Raw genomic sequence first — 22,938 nt, 5'->3', positions numbered from 1 at the left:
TGTCTGATTTTGATTGCCTTTTAAATTCTAAGAATTCAGTGGGTCCAAGAGCAGCACCACAGAAAAACATGTCTAGATCATCCAGTTTCTCTCTCACCCTCCAGCTCATGTTTTCACTTTAGGTTTCAGCTTCAGTTTCTATTATTTTCTATTAGCCAGCAGACTGTTGCATGGCCCAGAAAACCACAAGCTCCTTTCAAGGGCAGTACATGACAAGGTTCTCCTCATGTAGTGTGTAAAATTGATGATCATCAAAAGAGTGGGACTTAGAATTTGTAAAATGGCTATTCAGACAGAACATGTCTAAAGATGTTCTTCAGTTATCAAACATAAGCAATACTTTTTTTAGGTTATAGATTTTCCAGCTTCTTTCTGCTCCCCCTGATTTAGTGATGTGAACAGGAAAAAGAATCTTTGATTCTTCATAATAAAATGAAAGAAGCAGGAGTGAAAGTTTACACAGCCTGGTTTTGCAGACATGAGAAAGAAGCCACTGTGAGGATAACAGGCATATGAATGATCCTGAAACACAGGGAAGATGACTGTTTACCTAAAGCAATGTCAGAAAGTAAGTGGCTAAATAAAGAAAAATGTCTTTAAAACTTTGTTTTACTGTGGTGCCTGTATCACCATGCAGAGCCATCCACTCTCATCCTATCCAAGCACTCCCACTTACTTTTATCCACCTGTGTTTCTCATCTTATAATTAAATGGTGAGTGCACTGGAGTAAGATCTATCTTCCTGCTTTGTGTTTGAAGAGTACCTTGCACAAATTGCTCCCATGTCTCCGGCTGAGAACAGTAGGTGCTGCAGAAATAAAAATAAAATCTGGATGCAGAGACTTTGATAAAGAGATACCTTGATTCACTTAGATAATGAGATGATAGATGAGCTTGGCCTCAAAAACATGTAAAAAGAAAGGAGACAGCCATATAAAAAAGGGCAAGGAGGAGAAATTATTCGTGTTAATAAATGCAAAGATGCCACGTCTACTTCAGAATGTCTGAAAAAAAAGATTGCTGGGGGCCAGGAAAGTACATTTCATGTCCAGTCACTGTAGATGATGTATCTATCTGTAGAGATGATGGACTGACCCACTACGGCCATTCTGATGGCCTTATATAAATGACTAAGAGATACTGAAGAAACAGACAGAGATGTGGTGAACAGCCAGAGAAGGAAAAGAAGACTGGAAAGTCTGGAAAGCCCAGGGAAGATGCAATTTTGAGAAGTACAGGTTATGGTAGAAAGTGAGAGCTCAAGCTAAAATGCAACCATTAGAACTGGAAAACAACCAGGATATCTGAGGAAGGAGGGAGAGGGATTGGGGACTGGCAGGTCAAGCCCTGCTGGATTTCACCCACCTTGGCATTGAAAAGTCAGCTAGACTCCGTATGGAGACAGAGGAGAATCAGAATGGAGAATCAAAGTTCTCCTCGGGATTGGGAGGCCATTGGGAGGTCTGGTGGGAGAAAGGAGAAGGTCAGAGGAGTTGTGAGGCTGGGTGCAATGCACGGATTTTGAGTGCTGGAACGGTACATATGGATATGGAGAGGATATGGAGATGATATGGAGAATATGAGGAGATGCACCTCGGTCCACTCTGGTCAAACCCTTTGCAAGCATGGTTAGAAGAAAGGAAGAGGAGAATGATGATTACTAGAAAAGGGGTCCATGCACAATGGAAATGCATTTGGCTCTTGAATCAAAGTAAATAGTGACTAGTGACTTCAGTAGATTTTTTTCCCTCACTGCTATTGATTGGTGTCTATTTCTTTGACAGAAAATTATACTGTTAATTCACTTTTGTTTAATTATGAAACCAAGTTCTTCTAGTCTTCCCTGGTTAGAGAGATTCTTCATTATGCTGTAGACTGTTTGAGTTATGCCAGTAACCAACTGAACCACAGGCCTGTAGCATGTTGCTAGATGAGGGAAAATCACTGCAGCAAGCCCAAAGTAAGCAAAGGGTGATTCTTGCTCTATACAGGGGGGAACTGGCAAGCACACGACTAGATAAATTGCAGTCCTCAGTTTCTGACATTTAAATCAGCCAAGACATCCATACTATCAAATAAACCTAAAGTTTCAAAATCAGTCTGATTAGAATACTTCAACTGAATAAGAAACAAATTTAATGACTTATTATATCCACACATATATATCCTTCATAATTTCTAAAGGAAAAGCAAGACACTCATTTTGCAAAGACTCACATGCTAAATTTCAGGCATGTGAGTACTATTGACTTTGATGACCTTTGCCACATATGTGGTACTTGAAGGATCTGAATCTGTAGTCAGATTCTAGAGCATATTATGCATATTAAAGGACTAATAGCACTGACCCTATTACATTTATGGCAGAAATGCACTCTGATGTCCTAGACTTTAAAATAAACGTTCTGTACAGGAAGCTTTTATTATTCTATAAACAATGGGGTAATTTCCCGGAGGGAACAACACTGTGACCTCTGTGTGTGATTGACAGTAAGGAGCAAGACACAATATTGCCAGTGTCCAGACAAAAGCAGAGTATTAGCTGAGAAAGACTCCAGTGCTTTTTTGTCCAAGACTTTCAGGCTGTCCAAAGAGATAAAACAAAAAAGAATTAAACATCATAAACCAAATTCTTTAGGAGCAGTGATGTTGCAATGCACTAAAGTAACCCAGGATCTCCAAAATGCTCTCTGGGAATACATCTCTTTCTCTCTCTCTTTCTCTCTGCATACAGACTTTGGGTCCCTAACTTTAGATACTCTCAACACCTTACTTAAACACCCTTCAATAGTTGTATGATGAAAATGTACCTTTAGAAAACTTGGTAATAAATACGGGGGGGGGGGGGGGGGGGGGGAGCTATTTAGTGATTTCTTGATCTAGAGCAGTGAGTTAGAGGATCCCGATCCTTTCTTAACTTGAGCCAGCAGGAAGGAGATTTTAGTGGATTCAGGCTACATCTATGCTCTATTGAGGAACTGGTTCCAGCTCACTATCAATATGACTGGGACTATCTTTTAGGTTTTGGGTGGGGTCCAGTGCACTGGCACCTCAGAGGAGATAAGCCCACATTACTCCTTGTTATGGCTTGCTGTCACCCTGGATGGACTGTGTGAGCTGTGCCGTCTGGACCTGGGTCCACAAACATACAACTCACAGTGCACTCTCTTGGCAACAAGCAACCATACAGGGCTGCCAAGGTGCAAACAGTGCTGCAGCGCACCTCTTTGGGATGTCCTGCAGCTGAACTACAGTGCAAGCATGGCCCACAGCTTACTGAGGCCAGGATGTGTGCTTCACACAGCCCCTGTCATCACAGTGTGTCAAATAATGATCCAGGAAGAAATAAAAAGACTTAATTCAAAGATTTAACTCACTGCATTTGTATTTTGGAAATACAATATTTGTTTCTCTTACAGAACATTATCATTTAAGACTTACCTTCTGTGAAGTTACTCTGGAACGGTTTTACATTTTATTCCTGAGTATAAATCCAGTGTGCTGATGCTCTTTTCCCAGTACAGGAGTTTGTCCTTCTAGTGTAGTTTAACTCCCTTTGAATGAACAAAGAGCTCTTATTTTGAAATAAGAGTGACCCTATTTGCAGTTGTTCAAGAACAGCAAATTTTTTCTGAATTTGCTCTCTAATGGGAGATAACTTTCAAATGTGGACAGCCTGTTTAGATATTTCACAGAGGTGTCAGAAAGACGATACCCATTCTGAGGAGTGGTGCCCTAGCTGTCATGCCAGCTTCTACCTGCGCTCAGATAAATATGCAGCCTCACAATCTCTGGGTATTTTGCAAGTGTCTCTCTGGAGCAACCTGACCTTTCTGCCATTGCAAGGAATGGTGTGACAACGCTGATATTCCAGTATCCCAATATCTCCATTCCACTTTGATGTGCACAAAAAGGCATCAAACTAAAAACATATAAATGCACAAAAATATCCGAGCAGCATTTTCACCATGAATACAGGATCAGACTTCAGGAATTTTACTGCATATCGTGCCACAACTATTGAAATTCTGTGGATGCGGCTCAAATATTCTAAGACCTTCCTTTCTCACAGTGTATGCATTCTGCGTGCTCAAATATGGCGTAAATTTATACACCTGGGATGTGATTAGGATTAGGAGAGGGTTCCCAGCATATGGCTGCACCTCTGAGTGGGCCGCAGGCTCAGATGAAGAACAGTTCTGCATTTTCTTCCACCCATGACTTCAGAATCGTCTGCTGGGCAAATCACACGTCAGGCCAATGAAATGAGTTCGGTGCACAGAGTAATAGAGCAGGAAGGAAACTGCTGTGCTGGACTGCTTGGAGACTGGAGACGCATGGAATATGCCCCTAGGGGAAAGCAAGGCAGGAGCTGACAGTGAGTCTCGTGCTCAGCGTGTGAGACATGAGGGGGTGACTCAGGTGGCAATAGGGACACCCATAGACAACGGGCACTGTGGTAATATCAATACCGAGTTTTTGGATGTTAGCCAGAATTTTCCATTATTGGTGATTTTGGGTGCCTACCGTAAATCTTGCTGGTTACTGTGGTAGCAGGTTCCAATGCCTTCTTTTAAGTTGGGCCCCTCAAACTATTTCACCCTCAGGCACACTCAGGCATACCAAGACACTCCTGAAAATCTTTACACCAATACTTCCTTTAACTTACTTAATTTTCGGTTTATTTCTAAATTATTAGCTGTTTGTGACTGGAACAAGTGATCAGAGAACTGCTAGGAGAAAAGCCTCATTGTGTGTCTGTACACTGGCTGATTTATACCAACTCACTTCCTGTAGGGAAAAGCAAGTTAAAAAACATAAATACTTCGTAGAAGTTTTTTTGTTTTAGCCAGTCCAAAAGCAGTTCAAGTCTATCAGCTGAAAAGAAGGACATTGATATTGGCTCAGCAGCAGTTCTTTTCAACAAAAGACTGAAAGATGCTTGAATTCAAGTGCACAGTTGAACCACATGTTGATTGCACTCAGAGTTGCTCCTCTTATTTTGTATGAATGTAGCAGTAATCAGGCAATTAGGTTCTTTGCTCTCAATAATTTATGTTTTTACAAAATTTCAATCTCTAATTTTGGAAAATTGTAAGATTCTTTTAGTATTTCTGTTAGTTAAACTTGTAATTTGCATTTATTGTCTTGCAAATAGCTTGTGCTTTTTGAAAGAAGCATAATGTGCAGCTGTATCAGTGCATCCTTATACTTTACTGTGCAAGGTTTGGACGTGTGATGAATGAAGGTTATATTCTAGAAAGAGGATTCCCAGGTAACTTATTTACTTAAATCCTCATGATTCAGATTAATGACAAAATTTAAAATAATTTATCCCATAGAATTTAATGTATAGTACCTATGCAGGTCAACTTTAAACTATTGCTTTCATATGAATTAAAGGTATGGACATTTCTTTAAATCGCCACAAAATTTCAGATTAAGCCAGCTGAATTTTGAAGGTAATTGGCTGTCAATACTATCAGCCTTACAGGAGAAAGTTCTAAGCAACTACTGTTTCTAGATTAATTTGTTTAGGAAACTTGTATAAAAAACTTTCATAAAAGACAAGCTGGATTTGATTCAAAGTAGAGAAAAAGGCTTGGTTTTGTTCTTGGAGAGTAGCCCTTATATGTTCACATTTGTGGACAAGATGTCTCCCCTGACATCAGACTGTGGAATTGCCTTCATAATTCAAGCCTGTGGAGAAGATGTGAAAGATGCCACACCAAAATGATATCCCGTTATCAACAGAACACTATTTATTAAGAAAGAGAGCCCTCGGTCCCTCTCTACCTACCTCAGTTCCTTGATTATCATTCCTGAGAACAAACAGAAGAGTTTATTTTATTGTTATCACTTTGCAGAGAGTAGTCTTAAATAACTTAATTAAATAACAGTAGGTGGTTCTGGGTTGTCACCAGGATCATTTCACAATGCAATGCTTTCCAGAGCCTGGTGAAATGTACTTCTGGGACCCATATCAGCCTTTCATACTTGTTGCTCACCAGTTTGCCGAACTATGGAGGAATTTATATTTTGAGGATCTAAGACTAGTATTGTTCAACGTTTTTCATGAAGCAGATGGCTTGATTGATTCCGGCCTTCAGGAAAAGACCGAATGCCTTTTTTCTCTCCCATCAGGTGACTGATTCTGCATGCTGTCATGTGCAGGGCCGGTGTTCCCAGAGATATTAGGCTCCTTGTGCAAGGGCAGCCAGAAATACTGCAAGTGTGCATTCAATGGGCCAACAGGTGCTTCAGGAACCTCCAGATTTTGAGCAAAGACAAACGCAAAGTCCTGCGTCCGGGAGGGAACACAGTGTGCACCAGTGCAGGTCAGGGACTGACTGATTTGGGAGCAGTGCTGCAAAAGAGACCTGAGCTCCCGGTGGCCCAGTGAACCCAGATTCAGCAGTGTGCCCATGCCATGATAAAGGCTAACCACATCCTGGGCTACATTGAGGACAAGTGCTTATTCCCCTCTGCCCAGGACTTGCGGGTCTGAATCTGGAGCAGGGTGTCCAGTTTTAAGCCTGCAGCGTGTGAGATATAAGCCAGAGAGAATCCAGCAAAGGGCCACTAAGATGGTTAAGAGGCTGGAGCACCTGCCGCGGGACCTTGGCCAGTAATACCCAGACTGGTACCTGCGGGCAGCTGCGCAGCACAAACGGACAGGACTGTCTCCCTGACCCTGGACCAGCTGTGACCTCCCTGCTGGGAAGGGTAGACATAGCGAACATAATGCCAGAGGGGGAGCGAGCTAGCGTGGGAGATAATCTAATCTCACTGGTTCTCATACCCCTCTAACCAGATCCACCGTGTTTTGTTGTTTGCTCTCTCTCACCCGGTGAACGTCTCTGCTATACGCCTACCTACATTCTTGATTTGTAGTTTCATCCTCCCGAGGGAACAGAGAGCAGCCTGTGTGCAGACATCCTCTGGCCTGAGATTTAAGCACAAGCTCTAGCTACAATATCACCTTCTGTAATTGGCCGAAGAATATTCTTTCTTTACTCTTTGTACACAAGGAAAATAATTTATCCAGAACCACTAGTGCTAAAATGGCACAAAAGGCAAACTAAATCACAGGCTAAAGCGTCAATCGCCTTTCAATGACGCCAGCAATTATTTCCATACATCCTCCTGGCAGTGACTTCAGCTATTCTTTTAGCTGCAACACTCATCCTACCGTACAAATCAATATCGATACCCACCAGATTAAAAGAAGAGGCAGCTTATCCCCTGTCTGTAAGCCTTTGAAAAACACGTTGATTTTCTCATAGGCGTTTCTGCAACCGCATCTGCTTGCTGCCCTATCCGAGAAGGGAGTAAAACTGATTACTTGGAGCGATTTTGGAAAAGGGTGTCGGGATGCTGCCCGGGCGGCGTCAGCGGCTGAGGCGGACCAGCAGTGCCATCCAGCGGGGGCTGCAGCGAGCCGCAGCCCCGCGCCGCCGCCGCCGCCGCCGCCGCCGGGGAGCCGAGCGTCCCCGCTCCCGCCGCCGCTCGGGGCCCCTCCCGCCGCTCGGGGCCGCTGCCGCAGAAGAAGCGGCGACACCCGGCGAGTCCCAGGGACGCTCTGGGCCTCCTTCGTCCTGAGAGCCTGGCAGGGACCCTCGCCTGCTGCTCTGGAGCTGGCAGCAAGCATTCTTGTTACTCTTAAGTTTCAAAGACTTGGAAATTCGCGTCCCCGCAGCCACTTTCTTTTGGGGAAAGTGGCTCAGGGGAAGCCTCAGTAATTGCGTTTTCTTATAAATCACGTGCACTGTCATTTTAACCTTTTACTTTTATTTTGTGACCACCGTTTAGATAAACACCCTACCTCCATGGGTGAGGAAAGTGGTTTTCTTTCTAGCACTGTTAGAATCCTTCATCCCAAGGAGAGCAAGATTTCTGGGATCCAGATCCTGATGGTTGTATTTCTCACAAACCCATCACAGTTGCATTTACTGTGACAAATACAAACCCAAATAGGTTAAAAAAAAGGTTTTTTATATTAAAAAGTTTTAAAATACATTTTAGTGACATTCCACTATTCTATATCCAACTGATTTTGAATTTGTGACAATTTAAGTGGGACATGGTTTAGTGGTGGACTTGGCCTTGACAGGTTAACGGTTGGACTTGATGATCTTAAGGGTCTTTTCCAACCTTAACAACTCTATGGTTCTATGATTCTGTAAGTCCCAAGCTTAACTGACTATGCTTATAAACTCAGCAGACTCAGGTATTTAAATAGTAGGTAGTGTTTTAGGTGAAATTTAAAAGGCAGTTCTAAATGAAATCTGCAGCACATCTCTGCAGCTATTTGGCATATGAATTCTCCGCAGGCTGGTTGCCTCTTCGTAGCATACCTCTGTGCATCTCAGCTGTTCCTTTGCACAGCGCGCACGCTTGTCTTCCTCGCCTGTGCTGACCCACCGCAGTACTCAATCGTGCAAGACACCCCACCACCAGCTCTGCGATTCCTACGATGCTGGAGCTCTGTGACTGCGCGGACTTCTAATTACTACTGTTTGCTTCCTAGGCTGCATCCCTAAAACTTGTAATTCTTAATCCTGTCTTTAAGTTAATATAACTGATGCTTTTTAGGTTAAGAAAAATTATATTCCCTACATTATCTTGACCTTTTAAAATGACAGTGAATTAATATCTGTTAATTAAACAGATGACATACAATAACATTATTCATTAATGACTAATGATGACAATGATAATTCGTTATCCATTGTGACAGCATGGCTGCAGATGTGTGTGTGCGCGCATGCGGAGGGGCTTAACACACACAGAAAAACTGTAAATACCATTCTTTAAAAAACAGTTTATTCCTTATGAAGAAAGTAGAACGAGGATCTTGCATAAAAAAACGTATTTGTAGTAGCTAACGTAGCAACAGGTTGCTGCATTCAACCCTCTACAGACAGATCATTACAGAATTATTATGACTAGCAGGAAAGTCACATATACCCACTCACAAAGTGTGGAATTTTCCCCCAAATACTCATCTTTTGTGTCTTCTCTATTTTAAAGGGCAAAAAAAGGATAAAACACAGAATTATCATAGTGTAGCTTCCCATGGATTTTCCCTTGTAACTCCATATGTCCTGATTAGAAGACATAAAAAAACATCTAGAAAGATGAATTAACGGTGCATAAAGATGGCGGGGGGGGGGGGGGCAGGGAGGAAAAAGACACTTCTTGTGTCTGTCCTACTTCGTTAAAACGTAAAAAATTTCTCAAATGGAATGTTTCTGACGTAGCTTTGTTAAGGATCACACACATATACCAGACTGAGGGCAGTTACAGCTGAATGTGCACCATGTAGTCATTTATCTAGGTATCAAGAAAAAATTGTGAGACTGTAGCATTTCCATGGAGAGAGGAAAAAACAAACAAACAAACAAACAAAACAGAAAAAAAGAAATACATGCATAGGCAAGAAATACAAGGGAAGTTTCTGAACATTCATCCAATAATTAAAAAACATGACTAGGACTATCCCAAATGACATCAATATGGAAAATGCAATTCCAGCTCTAAAACGCTGTTTCCCTTTTGGTAAAAATATTTGCAACTGAGTAGAAAATTTCAAGCCAAGTACACTTCACATCTGCAAACAGCCACAACTATTTGAGTAACTGATAGGTCCTCTGTGTATTTGATAGATATCCTGAAGTAGTAATGATTCTATTTAACATTTTTTCATGACATCAGCGGTATGTCCAGTTCAAGCTAATAATTTCACTGCAACAGAAAGCAGAAGATGCTGAAGTCTTTTGTGGCTGGTTAATAAATAAGATCACAAACAAGAAACAACCAATTCATACACGGTAGTTTGTTTGTTTGCTTCTAAGAATTTTGGTCTGGGCTTACAATTCTCCTGCAGGTGCTATTTCTTGTTTAGGCATTGTTTCTGGAAAAAATACAGGGGAATTTACTCTTTTGAAAGAGATCCTGTCTTTCTGTCAACCTACTACTGTACAACGTACAGTATATTTTCTTTGGTTGGGAACCATCACTGTCAAGATCTCCACTTACTAAATGTGTGATGCGTGCCATAGGGCTGTGCTGGTAAACTCACCTAGTGTTAGGTATATTTACAGAAGAGATCAGATTATCAGATATACTGAGAAAAGATTGCACCCTAAAGGCCCCAGCTTGAAAGAAAGACAAAAAACCGGAACAGCCAGATTGCCTCCCAAAATCACTTCTTCATCAGCTGCTGGAATCCAGGCAATCCTACTTGTACTTCTAATTCAGGACTACAGTTGGAAGAACATTATTTATTAAACTAAGTGCAGTGAAATATATGCAGGTTTGTCTTTGAAATCTCCCTTCTGACAATGCTCCATCAGGACAAGATTCTCACTTCATCTGAACTGCAAAACACCAAAGTCTCTACACAGTAAAACAATGCAGAGTTCTGCTACTGTGCATTTTTACAACTTGCTTCTTCCAGGAGCCACTCAATGCCACTTAGCAATCCAGCTAAAGTTGCAGCTACAGTGTCCTGCACCTGTACAAAGAAAAAAAAGCTAATGCATTAGAGAAAACAGGTAACAGGATCTAACAGCATTTTAGCATCGCTCCATGTCTATCCTTAAGGTCAGAAATACTCACATAAAATCTAAATTTTTATCACTGGTTTAAAGGTCTCTTAAACAAAAAAGGTTTCTTAAGAGTAAGGTACAAAAAGAAAACACTACTCTTCACAAAATGTATTATAAGACCCATTAGGAAAGCCTTGCATTCTTGGTGTCAAGGTGAATTTTATCTCAACTGTTCCATCAGCTATTCTGGAACATTATATTTACTTCACGGAGGAGAATCTACTTGAAAATTCTTATTGTAACTCTTAAAGCAAAAATGCTGCTAGCTTTGGAATTCAATGCGTATAATCAATTCTCAGATTTTGTAACGTATTATGAAGTGGCTATTATAAATGGTATGTTTTTAAAAAATCCTGTAAACATTTTCCTTATGAAAACAAAGGATTTATGTCAAATCAGGATTTTGTTTTTTTTCTGATTAAGTATTATTCTTCAGCTACACAACATCACCAAAAACAAATTACGTGTGGCTGAGCCATACTGATATACACTGTGCTTGACAAGCATAAAAGAACAGGTTCAGGACCTCATATGCTAGGTAAAAAACTGCTTTGTCAAAAACACAATACATCACATCAAGTGAGTAACAACTAACAGTCTCCTGGAGATGGCAGAAAAATCTACCTTGTGTCCAAGGCCTTGGGTCGTGACTCAGGAAATTTAGATTTAAATTAAATGAAGCTTCCTTACTCCTTCAAGACCAGCATTTCGTCCTTCCTTACATTCTGGCTCCATCTGAAGTTTCCTGTCAGTTCCTGGGCAAGTCATTTAGCTCCCCTATGTTCAGACAGGCTAATGCTTCATCTTAAGAGGACCAGAAAAACTAAATTCTTCACTTAAGTGGAGAGCTCACATACTAGTGTTGAAAGCTGCACACTTGCTTAGGTAGGTACAGTTCAGGAAATTAAATTTAAGCCACATAGAAATAGAAAATGAAGTTTTAAAAGCAAGTACCATCCAGGGCTGACGTAGCAGATTTAGTTGCAACTGATGTGCCATGTAAACACATGGAATTCTTTTCACACTGACATGAGAGATACAAGACAAAACTAGCAGAGGCCGGTTCGGAGGCCCGAGGGCCGGATCAATCATTGCCAAAATACGAGCCAGTTCCTCTTGACGATCATGCTCTACGAAACAATTTTTAATATGAGTATTAAATATATGCAAATCCCAAGGAGAACTTTTTTTTTTTTTGACTTTTCAAATATTTAGATTTCAGAGGTGAGGAAACTAGAGGGGTGGAAGAGAAATGGCCAAATTCTGCTTATCACAAGGCTGGATCATCTGTATTCATGTCACACAGATGTTCATGTCACACTTAGCTGTTATTTAAAGCTCTCCATAGATTCTACAGGCACCCTATTCCAGTCCTTACCATCAGAGTGTTTTCCAAGTACCTCACAGAGATGCAAACTGTAACAAGCCATTAAGAAATGGCTGTACACACTATATCATCAGCAGCGCTTCCCTGCTGACCATGCTTTTCTCCTTAGTATATCCCTTCACATATTTTTTACCCTCTTCTTTTCTGAGCTAGCCCCTTCCCTCCATTTAAAGTTGATGAACGTAAAGACAATTACCATAATAGGTACTTGGATTGTCCTCTTATAGGACTATCCTGATTTGGACTAATTGCATCTTTTACTGCAGTTTTCCTCGTGAAGGTTGTGTTTCCAGGCTATTACACCACCACTGATGCATTTCAGGCTTCTTCTCCTACACATGCCCAGGGCTTTTTTTGTTTTTTTTTTAATCCAGATAATTTCCCACACATATTATAGATGGCAACCATATCAGTATCTGCCATAAATGAAAGAAGGGGTCATAACCCCTCCCTCACAGGGAGATGAGGGAGAGTGTCTAGGATAGGGGACCTCTTCAACTGGATAAGCCATGAAGAAATAGCACTAATGAAGCAGATTTTGAAAGAATCAGAACATGGATTTCGATGTATTGCATATTCTTTACAATCTTTTACGACATTCCAATCATTCACAAAATATGAATAAAGAGAAACCCCTTACTTTTATGAGCTTCTGCATTAGCAACATAAATGAATCCATCAACTACTTCGCACACCTTTTTCACTTGAGCTATTACACTGTAGTGCACGGCTTGCTGATTCCCTACTACGCTGTTCTCTTGGTAGAACATCTTATTCACAGCAACAGCTTGCTCTGCCCTTGCTCTCCTCCTTTCCACACTGAAAGATATTCCAGTATTTCAGTAGTCAGGTTAATTGAGAATGCAAAAACTCAATTTTGAGAGTCTAAGCAGCACAGCAAAGGGACAGGAAAATGGCCTGAGCCAGCAAAACAGCGTCATTTCTCCCTGCCCCCTCCCGCCCCGCCCCCCCCCCCCTTCTTTTCTAGTGTACATATACAGATAGTTAGCAATCTGCAAGATGCGTATGAAAATACACCCCATGATGAGTTTGTGTAGTGTTTCAGAAGGGAATTGATCAAGCTATCAAGAGGGATAGAAGCCCCTGTTATGTATTTGTCATACACTTTTGCTATTATAAGATTTGGAAAAGGTTTATTACTTCCATGTGAAAATGCTGCAGTTGGAGAAAAAAAGTGAAGACAGGCATTGAAGCTTCAGTTTATAAGGGATATCCATGCATGTGAATACACACATAAAAATCACATGACAAAAACATGAGGAAAAGGATGAAATAACCCAGACACTGTACCTTTCTTTTTGGTGGAGAACAAATCTTACCTGGTGGTTGAATACAATGTCAGAATATTGAATTTTTGATTGTTATTAAACTGAAAACTGACTCCTGATCCAATTCCTACAGGAAAAAAAAGAATATATGAGATTACAACTATTTGGTTACTGAACACAACTAAGTGGTAGGCTGAAAATTCCAGTGGTGCTATAAAATGGCTATATCTAAGCCTAGGTGCTAGGTAGCATATTTACTATTTTACGATGAAATTTTATACATGCTCTAATTGCTCAGACTATTAATTTAACTAAAATCAATTCAATAGCATTAAAAGAAAACAAGGAGGCATTTCCATGTTTCTGATACTTAGATTTGAACCTAGTAACCTAAGTCAGAGAGGAGCTAGACTTGCATTTATTAGCTGAAACTGGCACACCAAGGCTCTAGTCTGTTTACGACAAGCTGCGTTGAAAAGGACATAAGAGAGAAAAAAGATAACAACACTAAGAAATCATATTTTCACACTTTCTATAAATACAATCTAATTATTCCAATTCTGCTATGCTGAAATAAACATTAGTCAAAAAGTCATAGATTTTTGTCTCTGGTTTGGACTGAAGTGAAATTACAGATGTTCAAAACTATGTTTAGACATTGAAAAAAAATCCTTCACATGCTCCTATAACTCTTCTAAATGAAATTTACACCATTTGACACCACAAGACTGAATCATATAAAGGATCAGTCTTGACTTCCTGTATAAAAACACAAGTGTGTTTTTTAGCCACTTACTGCAAGCCGTATCTAAAGAAAGTTCTGTCTGCATTTATCCATTACAACAGCAGGCGTAACGTGGAATTTAAGATCAAAGCAGAAGTACAAGGAGCAAAATGATCCCTCTGATACAGTGCAAATGTAATCATAAATTCACTGCAGCTATAATTTTATCCCACATGTTCATTGCATTTATCCCTCTGAATAAATACAAAGAGAGAACATAACTTTTTTTTTACCATTTTGCTACCGAGTTTCAGGAAGAAAACAAAGCATCCCTTTTCTTCATTTCTCCCCTAATGATTTTTGTGTTATATCTGTTTACGAAATAAAAAAGCCAAAAACCAAAACCAGCATTACCGTGAATTTGTCTTTGAGGCAGGCCAGCTACTAGCAGAATTTCTGGGCATGTCATCATCTTTTGCACTAAGGAGTTGTCCAGCTCTTCCAAACCCGGCCCAAACATAGCAAAGCGAGGTTCTGCCTGCGTGACCAGTGATTGCAAAAAGGAAGTCACAGCCCCATACCGGGGACGGCTCGATTTCAAACTTCTTCTACTCTGAGGACAGCTTTTTTTATATCTGTGTAAAACAGACGCAACTACAAATTAAACACAAAATACAAAAGAGGTATTAATCAAACACCATAAATTGATTTAGGTCCCACACTTCTCATGCTTTGTTACCAGTACAACTCAAGCACAGGTCAAAAATGATAAAGTTCAAAACTGATGGTTTCAAGCACCAGTAGAAAGCAGGTAAAGGCATCAGTCCCTTCCAAGTCCAAATACTGAATTTTTGGACCGTAGTACACTTCTATTTACAGATCTTTTAGTTTAGTTTAAAAAATAAAATAAAATAAAATTACAAATTCCCCCACCCTCGCTGAACACACAATATTGGTAATATAACATCAAAGCTGGTGAGTCACATACAATATAAAAAATGCGAGACTTCTGAGCGCATTTCAAACCTTAATTAGACCACTTTTGTGTTTACTAACTATGAAACAGGTAACTCCACCTGAAAAGGACCATCTCCCCTGTAGGCACAGAGAATGCATGTTGTGAAAGGAAAGAGATGTTGTCTGCAAGCTTATGTGTTTGTTTGATGCAGAAGCTAGAAGGCATGAAAAGACTTTGGTAATCAAGGGAAAGAAGTAACAGCCATAGAAGTGACAGACATGCTAGAGGAGCAGCTCCTGTCTTTGCTTCTGTGGTCATGGTAGGCTGGTGCTGGACAAATCACTTCAAGGGAAAATTAAATGTGTGCTCCTCTACACCCAAACTGAGACGCTTCCGTTGTGGTCAGCAAAACTATTAAGGGCTCACAGACACAATGGAAATCAGTGACAGGTGGTTTCAAATAGGTGATGCTCTGAAGTATGCAGACCTAAAGAGATTTAAATCTAATGTTCAAAATCAGGAGGTATTTTGCACTTCAAATTCTGGGTGCATCTTTCCCATCTGTAAAGTGGGGATGAAGGGCACAGAGATTGCAGAGGTTAGTGCAGTTATTATGAAGCAACAGTTTCATGAAATCACCTTTGGAAAATTTAACTACAAATTAAAAAAAAAAATTACTGCAAATTAATCAAGGGAATTGAATGAAGTTTAAAAAAACCCCACAGAATAATCTGCTTGTTTTAAGAGTTCTTCTCAGTCATCCAAACATATTATGAATGTTGCTATGCTTTTCAAAGATACTAGCTGAAACCACAGTCTTTGTCTTGCGGCCTTTGACCATCAGACCTAAAGCAGTACTAGTTGTTATTCTGTGCGCATTCAAAAAAACCATTTTTTTGCCCTAGGTCTTCCAGGTAACATGAAAAAAAAGGAAGATTCATTCCATTTGCTGTAGTTTGAAGACTTCTTAGTACTTTTATTAAAATAAGACATCATTTGTCATTGTACTGAGAGCAAAGAACACATTTTTATCAAGATATGCACAGCTTCTGAGATGACTGTATTTCTGTGGCATAGACGACACGCAGTTTATAAAAAGCTTTGATTTTTTTATAACCTTAGCTTTGACTTTTTTTTACAATGTTTTACATTCTTGTTGAATTCCAAACAGGAGCTGACCAAACTGTCAAACAACAGGAAATTGTATTTCCAAAACAAACAATGGATTTGAGACACAACAAAATTTAAGCAGAGGCTTACAGCACGGCTTTACTGCTGTAAATATGAAACATGCCCGTCGGCTGAATATTACTGCTGTAGAGAGACTGCGAGAGATGAAGATACTTACACTGCCATGTAATCGTACAGCGCATTATCGCTGAGCTCTGAAAAGGCTTTATTAAAAATCTCCACATCTGGGAGCGATTTCCAATCAACAGACGTCCAAAGGGGGAGATCCCTCAGGAGAAAATACCTCCACAGCAACGGATCTTGCACAGCCGCCCTCCAATAACAACTCGTGCTTCCCAAATGGCACAGATCTTGGGGCGAGAGGAAGGACATGATGTTCAGCTGCACGTTGATCTGAAAACCGTCAAGAGCAGCGGTTTAAGGACAGAGGAACTGAGGGGTGAAGATGGCAGAGGCGGGATGACGAGCCTCCCGCCCTGACCGGGCCCCACTCACCGGCAGTGCCTGCAGGGCGCTCACCTCCTCCGCGTCCTCCGGGAGCGATGGAGGCTGGGGACCCGCGAACGCGGCGGTAGCGCCGCGTTCGCGGGTCCCCAGCCTCCATCGCTCCCGGAGGACGCGCAGACGATCCCGCACGGCCGCCTCCAAACCTCCCCGCTCCTCCGCTCCGCCGGCCGCCATTACACTGAGCCCTGCTGCCGCCCCTCAGACCTAGCGCGCCGGCGCCGGCGAGCGGAGCGGCGGGAGAGTCATCTCTGACACTGTGGAGGACACGCCGTCATCCTTGCGTGCCAGTGTATTACGCCGTCATTTTTTTTCCCAGAAATACTTGATTAGACTTTGGACCTGTATTCCAGGAGTTCTTTGCATGCGTGTTTTTAATGCAATAAAAGCATACATTTTGATAAGAACAGTCAGACACTGAAGCAGAGACCACCACCCTAAGCATGCTCTTCAGACACCAGGTTTCCTCCAGCACAGCCAAAGCAGCCTATTTTACTTGTGGGATTTCACAAAGTAACACAACATTTGTTTTGCAGTTGTCGTGTTCCACCCTTGGCCTTTTAAAGGTCCCTCACATACAGCCACATACTTCGTCAACATGGTTTTGCCTGTTTCTCGGAAATCCAGCGACACGCTCTCTGATCTGCAGCCCAGGTCACTGTTTGAGACAGAATCTATCGTCTCAAGGCATTTCTGCTTCCCTTCTCCACAGTGTCGCAGTCCCCAGTAGCACATTTCTCCGCTGTACATCATCGCCAGTAAGTGAGTGTCACTAAATATACCTGCAAAAATAATTTAGATCAAGTACTTTATTGTTCTAAGAAAGTACACAGCTTGTCAACTTCAATTTTTTTTTTCCAGTAACACTGGAAAAAAATTCCAAAAAGGTAGTATAAGCCTATTAAAGAGCTACACCAAAACAACAAATTTTAACCATAAGATGACTAACACTGCCTAAAAGAGAACCTGGATCAAGGCCTTGATCATTACTCTATCCCTTTTGCCCCTCCATAATGCTAAAATCTTTTAAGATTGCCATATAAATATTATTCTGATAATTGTGTTTGCCTATTCATCTTGGAGAACTTCAGTATTTCTTTACCATCTGTTAAGTGTAGGCATAATTATGCATACGTATTTTAGAATACTTCTGTGCCTCCCACAATTCAAGCCTAAAAGATGCTGTTTGAGCATCATCTTAACTCAGGTTAATCAGCAGCAGCTTTAGTATTTGAATAGAAAGCCACATACGTGTCCATGATCACTGAAAAAAAAAAAAAAGTCCTGCTAAATAAATCTACACATCAGTTACTGAACTTGGCTTTGCACTATGGAGCTGAATTGGAGCAATGCCACTTTCAGATGAAATTAAGCAAGAAGGTGCTCCATCCCCCCACAGCCAGAGTAGAGCTAGTTTTGAGTGTGTACACTGTGGACATCACATCCTCAGCACCAGCTGTTTTACCTTACAAATCCCCTCCTGATGCATCACCTTACCTGCATCACACTGATGCAGCCTCAGATCCTCATGTAAATGTACTATAGCAATGCAACTTACATAAAGCTACATTAAGTGGAGACAGAGAGAATAAAAGTTTGCCTAATCTAACCAATTCCGCACGTACTTTCTACTTGTGTGAAGTCAGTAATTCTGTGTTCGTATCTGTGTTGCCCTAGATGTAAACAGAAAGACCAACATGGGAACATCCAGCACCCTCTGCAGTCATATTTGTGCTTCAGCATTTGTCAATTGACAATGGGATGGTTGTAAAACACACATGTTGTGCATAAGACACCCATACCACTCAGTCCACTTTCCTCCAGTGCACTCAAAAACATAGAGAAAATGAGCACTGCCACCTCCCAAAATCCGTGACTCAAAGAGAAGGGGGGGGGGGGGGGGGGGGGGGAAGAGGAGAGAGCGCTGCTGCCTGCTTGTCTGTCTAAAAAGTGACAGTTTTTGAATACAAATGAAATCAACAACAAAAATGCACAATAAAGCATTTAATAAAGTGGAGCAGTTATTAAGAGGAGCAGGTTGTGGGGTTTTTGGAGTTGGGTTTTTTTTTTACCTTCACTGAGTAATCTAGCTGTGTCTTTATCTTGAAGTGAGACATCTTCATTTAGCTGAAGAGGGCATCTAAAGCTAAACATCTTCATCAAGTAATGAACTCCATCATTAAGACACTGAGTACAGTTAAAAAACGAGGGGAAAAAAAAACCTTTTAGACAAGTTCTGATTAATTTAATGATAGCCAGAAATACTTCTCACTATGAATTTCCCAAAAACCTATTTAAAAGGAAACAAAAAACCAGCTATATTTTAAAAGCAAAGAGTCAAACTTTAAAACTGTATTCACATGCTCATAGAACTTTTTCCATCTCCTTTACCTTTTTAAATATGGCAATGTTTTCTTGTAGCCATTCACTCCTTTCTTTTGCTGTATGACAATACATGTAAAGCAGGGCTCCTTTTCTCCAGTAAAGACATTCTAACAACTCTGCACCAAGGATGCTGATGGGCTGAAATAAAATCCAACAAACTGGGCTAACCCAAAAGTAAACCATCTAAACCACTCATATAGATACTCACACATGCCAACAGTCTTATATCAAGTCTCTGACTTAAGAGGCTGTACTTAACAGCAGCAGACACAGCGACAAGCCTAATACTTTGGATATAAACTGCCAAAAGCACATGGAATCATGAAGTGTTAGCAAGAAAAATTCTGAGCGTGCCACAACTTATTTGAAAAAACATTTTCAGGAATCACTATTTAAACATAAGTAAGACTTGAAAATTTTTCAAAAGGTCTTAAATTCTGCCATCAAAAATACAAATACCACTATCCTGTTTCAGATTTTTGATTTTTAAATAATGAAATAACTAATTCTCTGGCTGAGTAACATTAGTACTCACTTCTTCATTTATGTTGCATTCCCTCACTAGGTCTTCTGGTTCTGAAAGAATACAAATAAGTTCTTTAACTTTTTGCAAGGAAGATTCTTCTGGAAAATCTTCATCCACAAGCTGGTTTTCCTCAAAATACGTGATGTCTAAGACAGCCTATGAAAACAAGAAGATAGACAATGGAAAAATGCTACCAGCAAAACGATCAAATGGTGGTGTGCAGTAACATACAAACTTGTTATAGTTTGCAAAACATTACAATTTTAAGGTAATTTTTTACATTTAGTTTACAAAAGCTGCAAGTTAAAAGTGTTGTAATATTGTTCACAGCAAACATAAACTCAAAACCCTTTCTGTCCTTACAGTACCGGCACAATTATTACCGACTCCAAGTTACCTTCTAATCCAGACAAAAGCAGCCCTGCACTTCGTGGATGTTCACTGCACGCACCAAGTAACAGGGGTGCCTTTCTGCTGTACCCCTTTCCTACGCCCAACCCTCTCCCATACCCTACACAGCAGATTTTCTTGAAAGCGGGTTCTTAATGCTGTAAATACACTACCTGCGTATAGAGCTGCAAAAGCGTGGAAGGATGTTCTCTCCCTTCGTTACAGAGGTCCCTCAATTTGTCCAGAGTAGCAGAGCCCTTTGCCAAGAAGATATCTGAAGGAAGAACACAATGCTTCCTTAGCACTGAAAAGCACTCAGCAAGAGCCTTGCTTACTCTCCCTTTTCACTTCATGTGGTTTTATCCATCCTTGTGGTTTCTACAAAGGCAGCTGAATAATACAGCATTTAAAGAGGCCCGTTGTCCCGTTAGGACTATGCCTTTCACCACTAAATTAAGGGCATTCATGGTTTCAGTCCGATGCTTCGAAACCACTTCCACTCACTCCATCTGCCGATCAGTCACACACGAAAGCACAACCCGCTCACGCGCAGGTGCACACGTTAGGCCCCCGCCGCCCCGCTCCGCAGAGAAGCCTCCGGACGGAGCCCGCAGGCGGGGGCCGGGGCCGGCACCAGCCGCAGCGCTCCCGGGGCGAGCCGCCTCCCGCAGGAGGGAGAAGCGGGGCGCTCAGCAGCTGCCCGCGGCCGGCGGCCGCCGCCCCGCGGCCCGCTCCCCAGCGCGGCGGGGCGCCGCACGGCGCGACGGCCGCAGAGGGCGGAGCGGGCCCGCCGGCGGGGTCCAGCCCCGTCCCCTCCCTCCTGCCGCCTCTCACCGCCGCCGCCCGCGCCCCGGGGCGCCGCCAGCCGCCGGCCCAGCGCCGCCAGCCGCGGCCGCAGCGCGGACACCGCGCCCCCCGCCTCGGCGCCCCCCGCCGCCGCCATCGCCGCCGCCCGTCACCGCGCCCCGCCCGGCGCGCCGCGGCGGCGGTTCGCGGCGGCCGTCAGGGCGGCCCAGCCCCCGGCGCCGGCCGTTGCGGCGGGGAGAGCCGCGCAGGCGCAGCGGCGGCGGGGCCGCCGGGGCGGGACGGGGGCGGGAGGCGGCCGGCGGAGCGGGGACCGCTGCCTGCCGGCGCCGCGGGTCCCCCTCTCTGCTGCCGGCTGGGCCTGCCAGCACCGCAGCGGAGCCTCCCCGGTACTGCCCCGGGCTGAGCGGACAGGCAGTGGAGCGGCAGCCGGGCCTGCAGCGCAGCCTTGTGCGCCCTGAAGGCGGGGACTCCAGTTTTATTTTTATGTGGACTTCAGAGCTCTGCTGTAGCCGTTTATGGCTTCTGCAGATCTGTGTCAGGGTCCCTAGGGAGAGTCCTTGGCGTGTCCCTCCGTTGCCTCCATGCGACAGCGCTCTCCGGCCTCGCTGCCAAATCGGTCTTGCCCGTAAGTGAACTGAAACAAATGCTGAGAGGCAGCGAGGTTTTTTAAGACCAAAACCATATTTTTTTATCAATAAATACATCTTTATTGGTGGCTTTTTACTTAGATTACTTAACACCTAGAAATACAACTGTAAAAGTACAGCTGAATCATTTTGAAACTGCAAACCTTTGGTTAGAGGAATGAGACTTCTGCAATTTTTTGTCCAACTTTAAATAGCTCACTTAATGAACTTCAGAAGTGCTAAATATCTTCCATGTTATGAGGGGAAAAGAGTAAGTTTTCCTTTTATTTTTAACAAAATCTTGCTAACACCCCACAAAATTACAAAGTATTTTATGTTGTGTAGTTATGCTGTATTTCACTATGTTGCTTCTCCAGCTTTCTCCATCTCTTTACCTGCCTGGGAAAGCTAATACCTCAGTGTCCGTTGGAGTAATGAGTCATGAGCTTACACAATATTCTGGACTTTGTTAGCTTGAGTATTTTAAAAGAATAATTGACTAAAGATATTTTCCCCTTTTCAAGTCATATAGTGTTCATTCTGTTAGTGCCTGTGTCCCACTGAAGTACTTAAAAAAACCAAAAAAAACCAAAAAAAACAACAACAGAAAAAAGTGCCATTTACTGGGGTACTTTAAGTAGCTGTCTGCTTACAGACACAGATGCTTTTGCTGTTGTCTATGTTATGTCTTATGAAAGAGTTGTCAAACAGATCAAATACAACAAAAAAGTAAAACCTAAAAGGCAAAATTGTGTTTGCTTCCAGAAACGGTTGATTTCTAAAAGAAATCTCTTAATGTTTTGGTTGGATATGTATTGTCATCTATTCCTGCATAGTCCATAGCCAGATACAATTTTTCATCTAAGGAACAGCTGTGTTAACAGTACCAAAAGTGTTATGGTAGTTAACCATATCATACCTGAGAGCAGAGGAGATGGTGCTTCATGTTTTAAGTGAAATACACCACTTCCCATGTTGTCAGTTTTGGGACTGAAGAGTGGCTGTGGGTTGATGAGTTCCTTTCTTCAGATCCTTTGCTTGCTTGGTCCTGCCCTTACTTCTCTGTTTCAATACCCAGCTATGGTTCTGTGTTGCTTTCTTAGTTGCTTTCTTCATAATTAGTCAAGTGGGCAGGTGGGTCAGCCCTTAATAATGAAGGAGATGTCATCCAGCTTTCAAGATGTCTCTTGTAAAAAAACCAAACAAACAAACAAACAAAAACCCAAAAAACCTAAACAAAACAAAACCCCAAAATGGTTGTGTGCTGACTCATTTGATAAAGGAAGTGGTATCTTTTTTTATTCCTGGGCTTCAGGCACTGCTGCAGCTCACTTCAGCTGCGTCTGTTTTGAAAGCTAGATGTATATGCAATGACTTTTTTCCCCGAAATTGTTATCCACTCTTTCTTTAAATACACAACAAAATCTGGTTTTGGCCTTTCTTATCAGCGGTTGAGATGGAAGAGGTGTGTTTCTGTTAATACCAAGCTGGTAAAATAGAAGCTGCCACAAATGTTAAAAAAAGGGGGTGATGTCCAC

The 22,938-nt window shown here is 42.0% G+C and overlaps 2 protein-coding genes across 3 annotated transcripts; both read right to left on the bottom strand.

Moving 5' to 3' along the window:
• Nucleotides 1-9,154: 9,154 nt before the first annotated feature.
• FBXO4 (F-box protein 4) lies at nucleotides 9,155-17,331 on the bottom strand (the record flags this gene model as incomplete). Of its 2 annotated transcripts, none has more annotated exons than XM_082337250.1 (7): nucleotides 9,155-10,519; nucleotides 11,568-11,743; nucleotides 12,641-12,819; nucleotides 13,341-13,416; nucleotides 14,428-14,648; nucleotides 16,320-16,555; nucleotides 17,256-17,331. In XM_082337250.1, the coding sequence occupies 6 exons, from the start codon at nucleotides 16,532-16,534 to the stop codon at nucleotides 10,430-10,432; spliced, it is 957 nt and encodes a 318-aa protein (XP_082193376.1). In that variant the 3' UTR covers nucleotides 9,155-10,429. The 2 variants fall into 2 exon arrangements, with proteins under 2 accessions (XP_082193376.1, XP_082193375.1); XM_082337249.1 differs by lacking the exon at nucleotides 17,256-17,331 and adding an exon at nucleotides 16,658-16,843.
• RIMOC1 (RAB7A interacting MON1-CCZ1 complex subunit 1) lies at nucleotides 17,148-22,574 on the bottom strand. Its single transcript, XM_082337251.1, has 6 exons — nucleotides 22,320-22,574; nucleotides 20,141-20,241; nucleotides 19,587-19,733; nucleotides 19,058-19,189; nucleotides 18,739-18,853; nucleotides 17,148-17,448 (listed from the first exon to the last, which is right to left on the bottom strand). Exons 1-6 carry the CDS (start codon nucleotides 22,372-22,374, stop codon nucleotides 17,159-17,161), a joined length of 840 nt encoding a protein of 279 aa, XP_082193377.1. The 5' UTR covers nucleotides 22,375-22,574; the 3' UTR covers nucleotides 17,148-17,158.
• Nucleotides 22,575-22,938: the final 364 nt, after the last annotated feature.

The sequence above is a fragment of the Platalea leucorodia genome (assembly GCF_965183815.1).
Source record: "Platalea leucorodia genome assembly, chromosome: Z".
Classification (NCBI taxonomy): domain Eukaryota; kingdom Metazoa; phylum Chordata; class Aves; order Pelecaniformes; family Threskiornithidae; genus Platalea; species Platalea leucorodia.
Note: the sequence above shows the minus strand (reverse complement) of the source record. Positions and strands in the feature narration are given on the sequence as shown.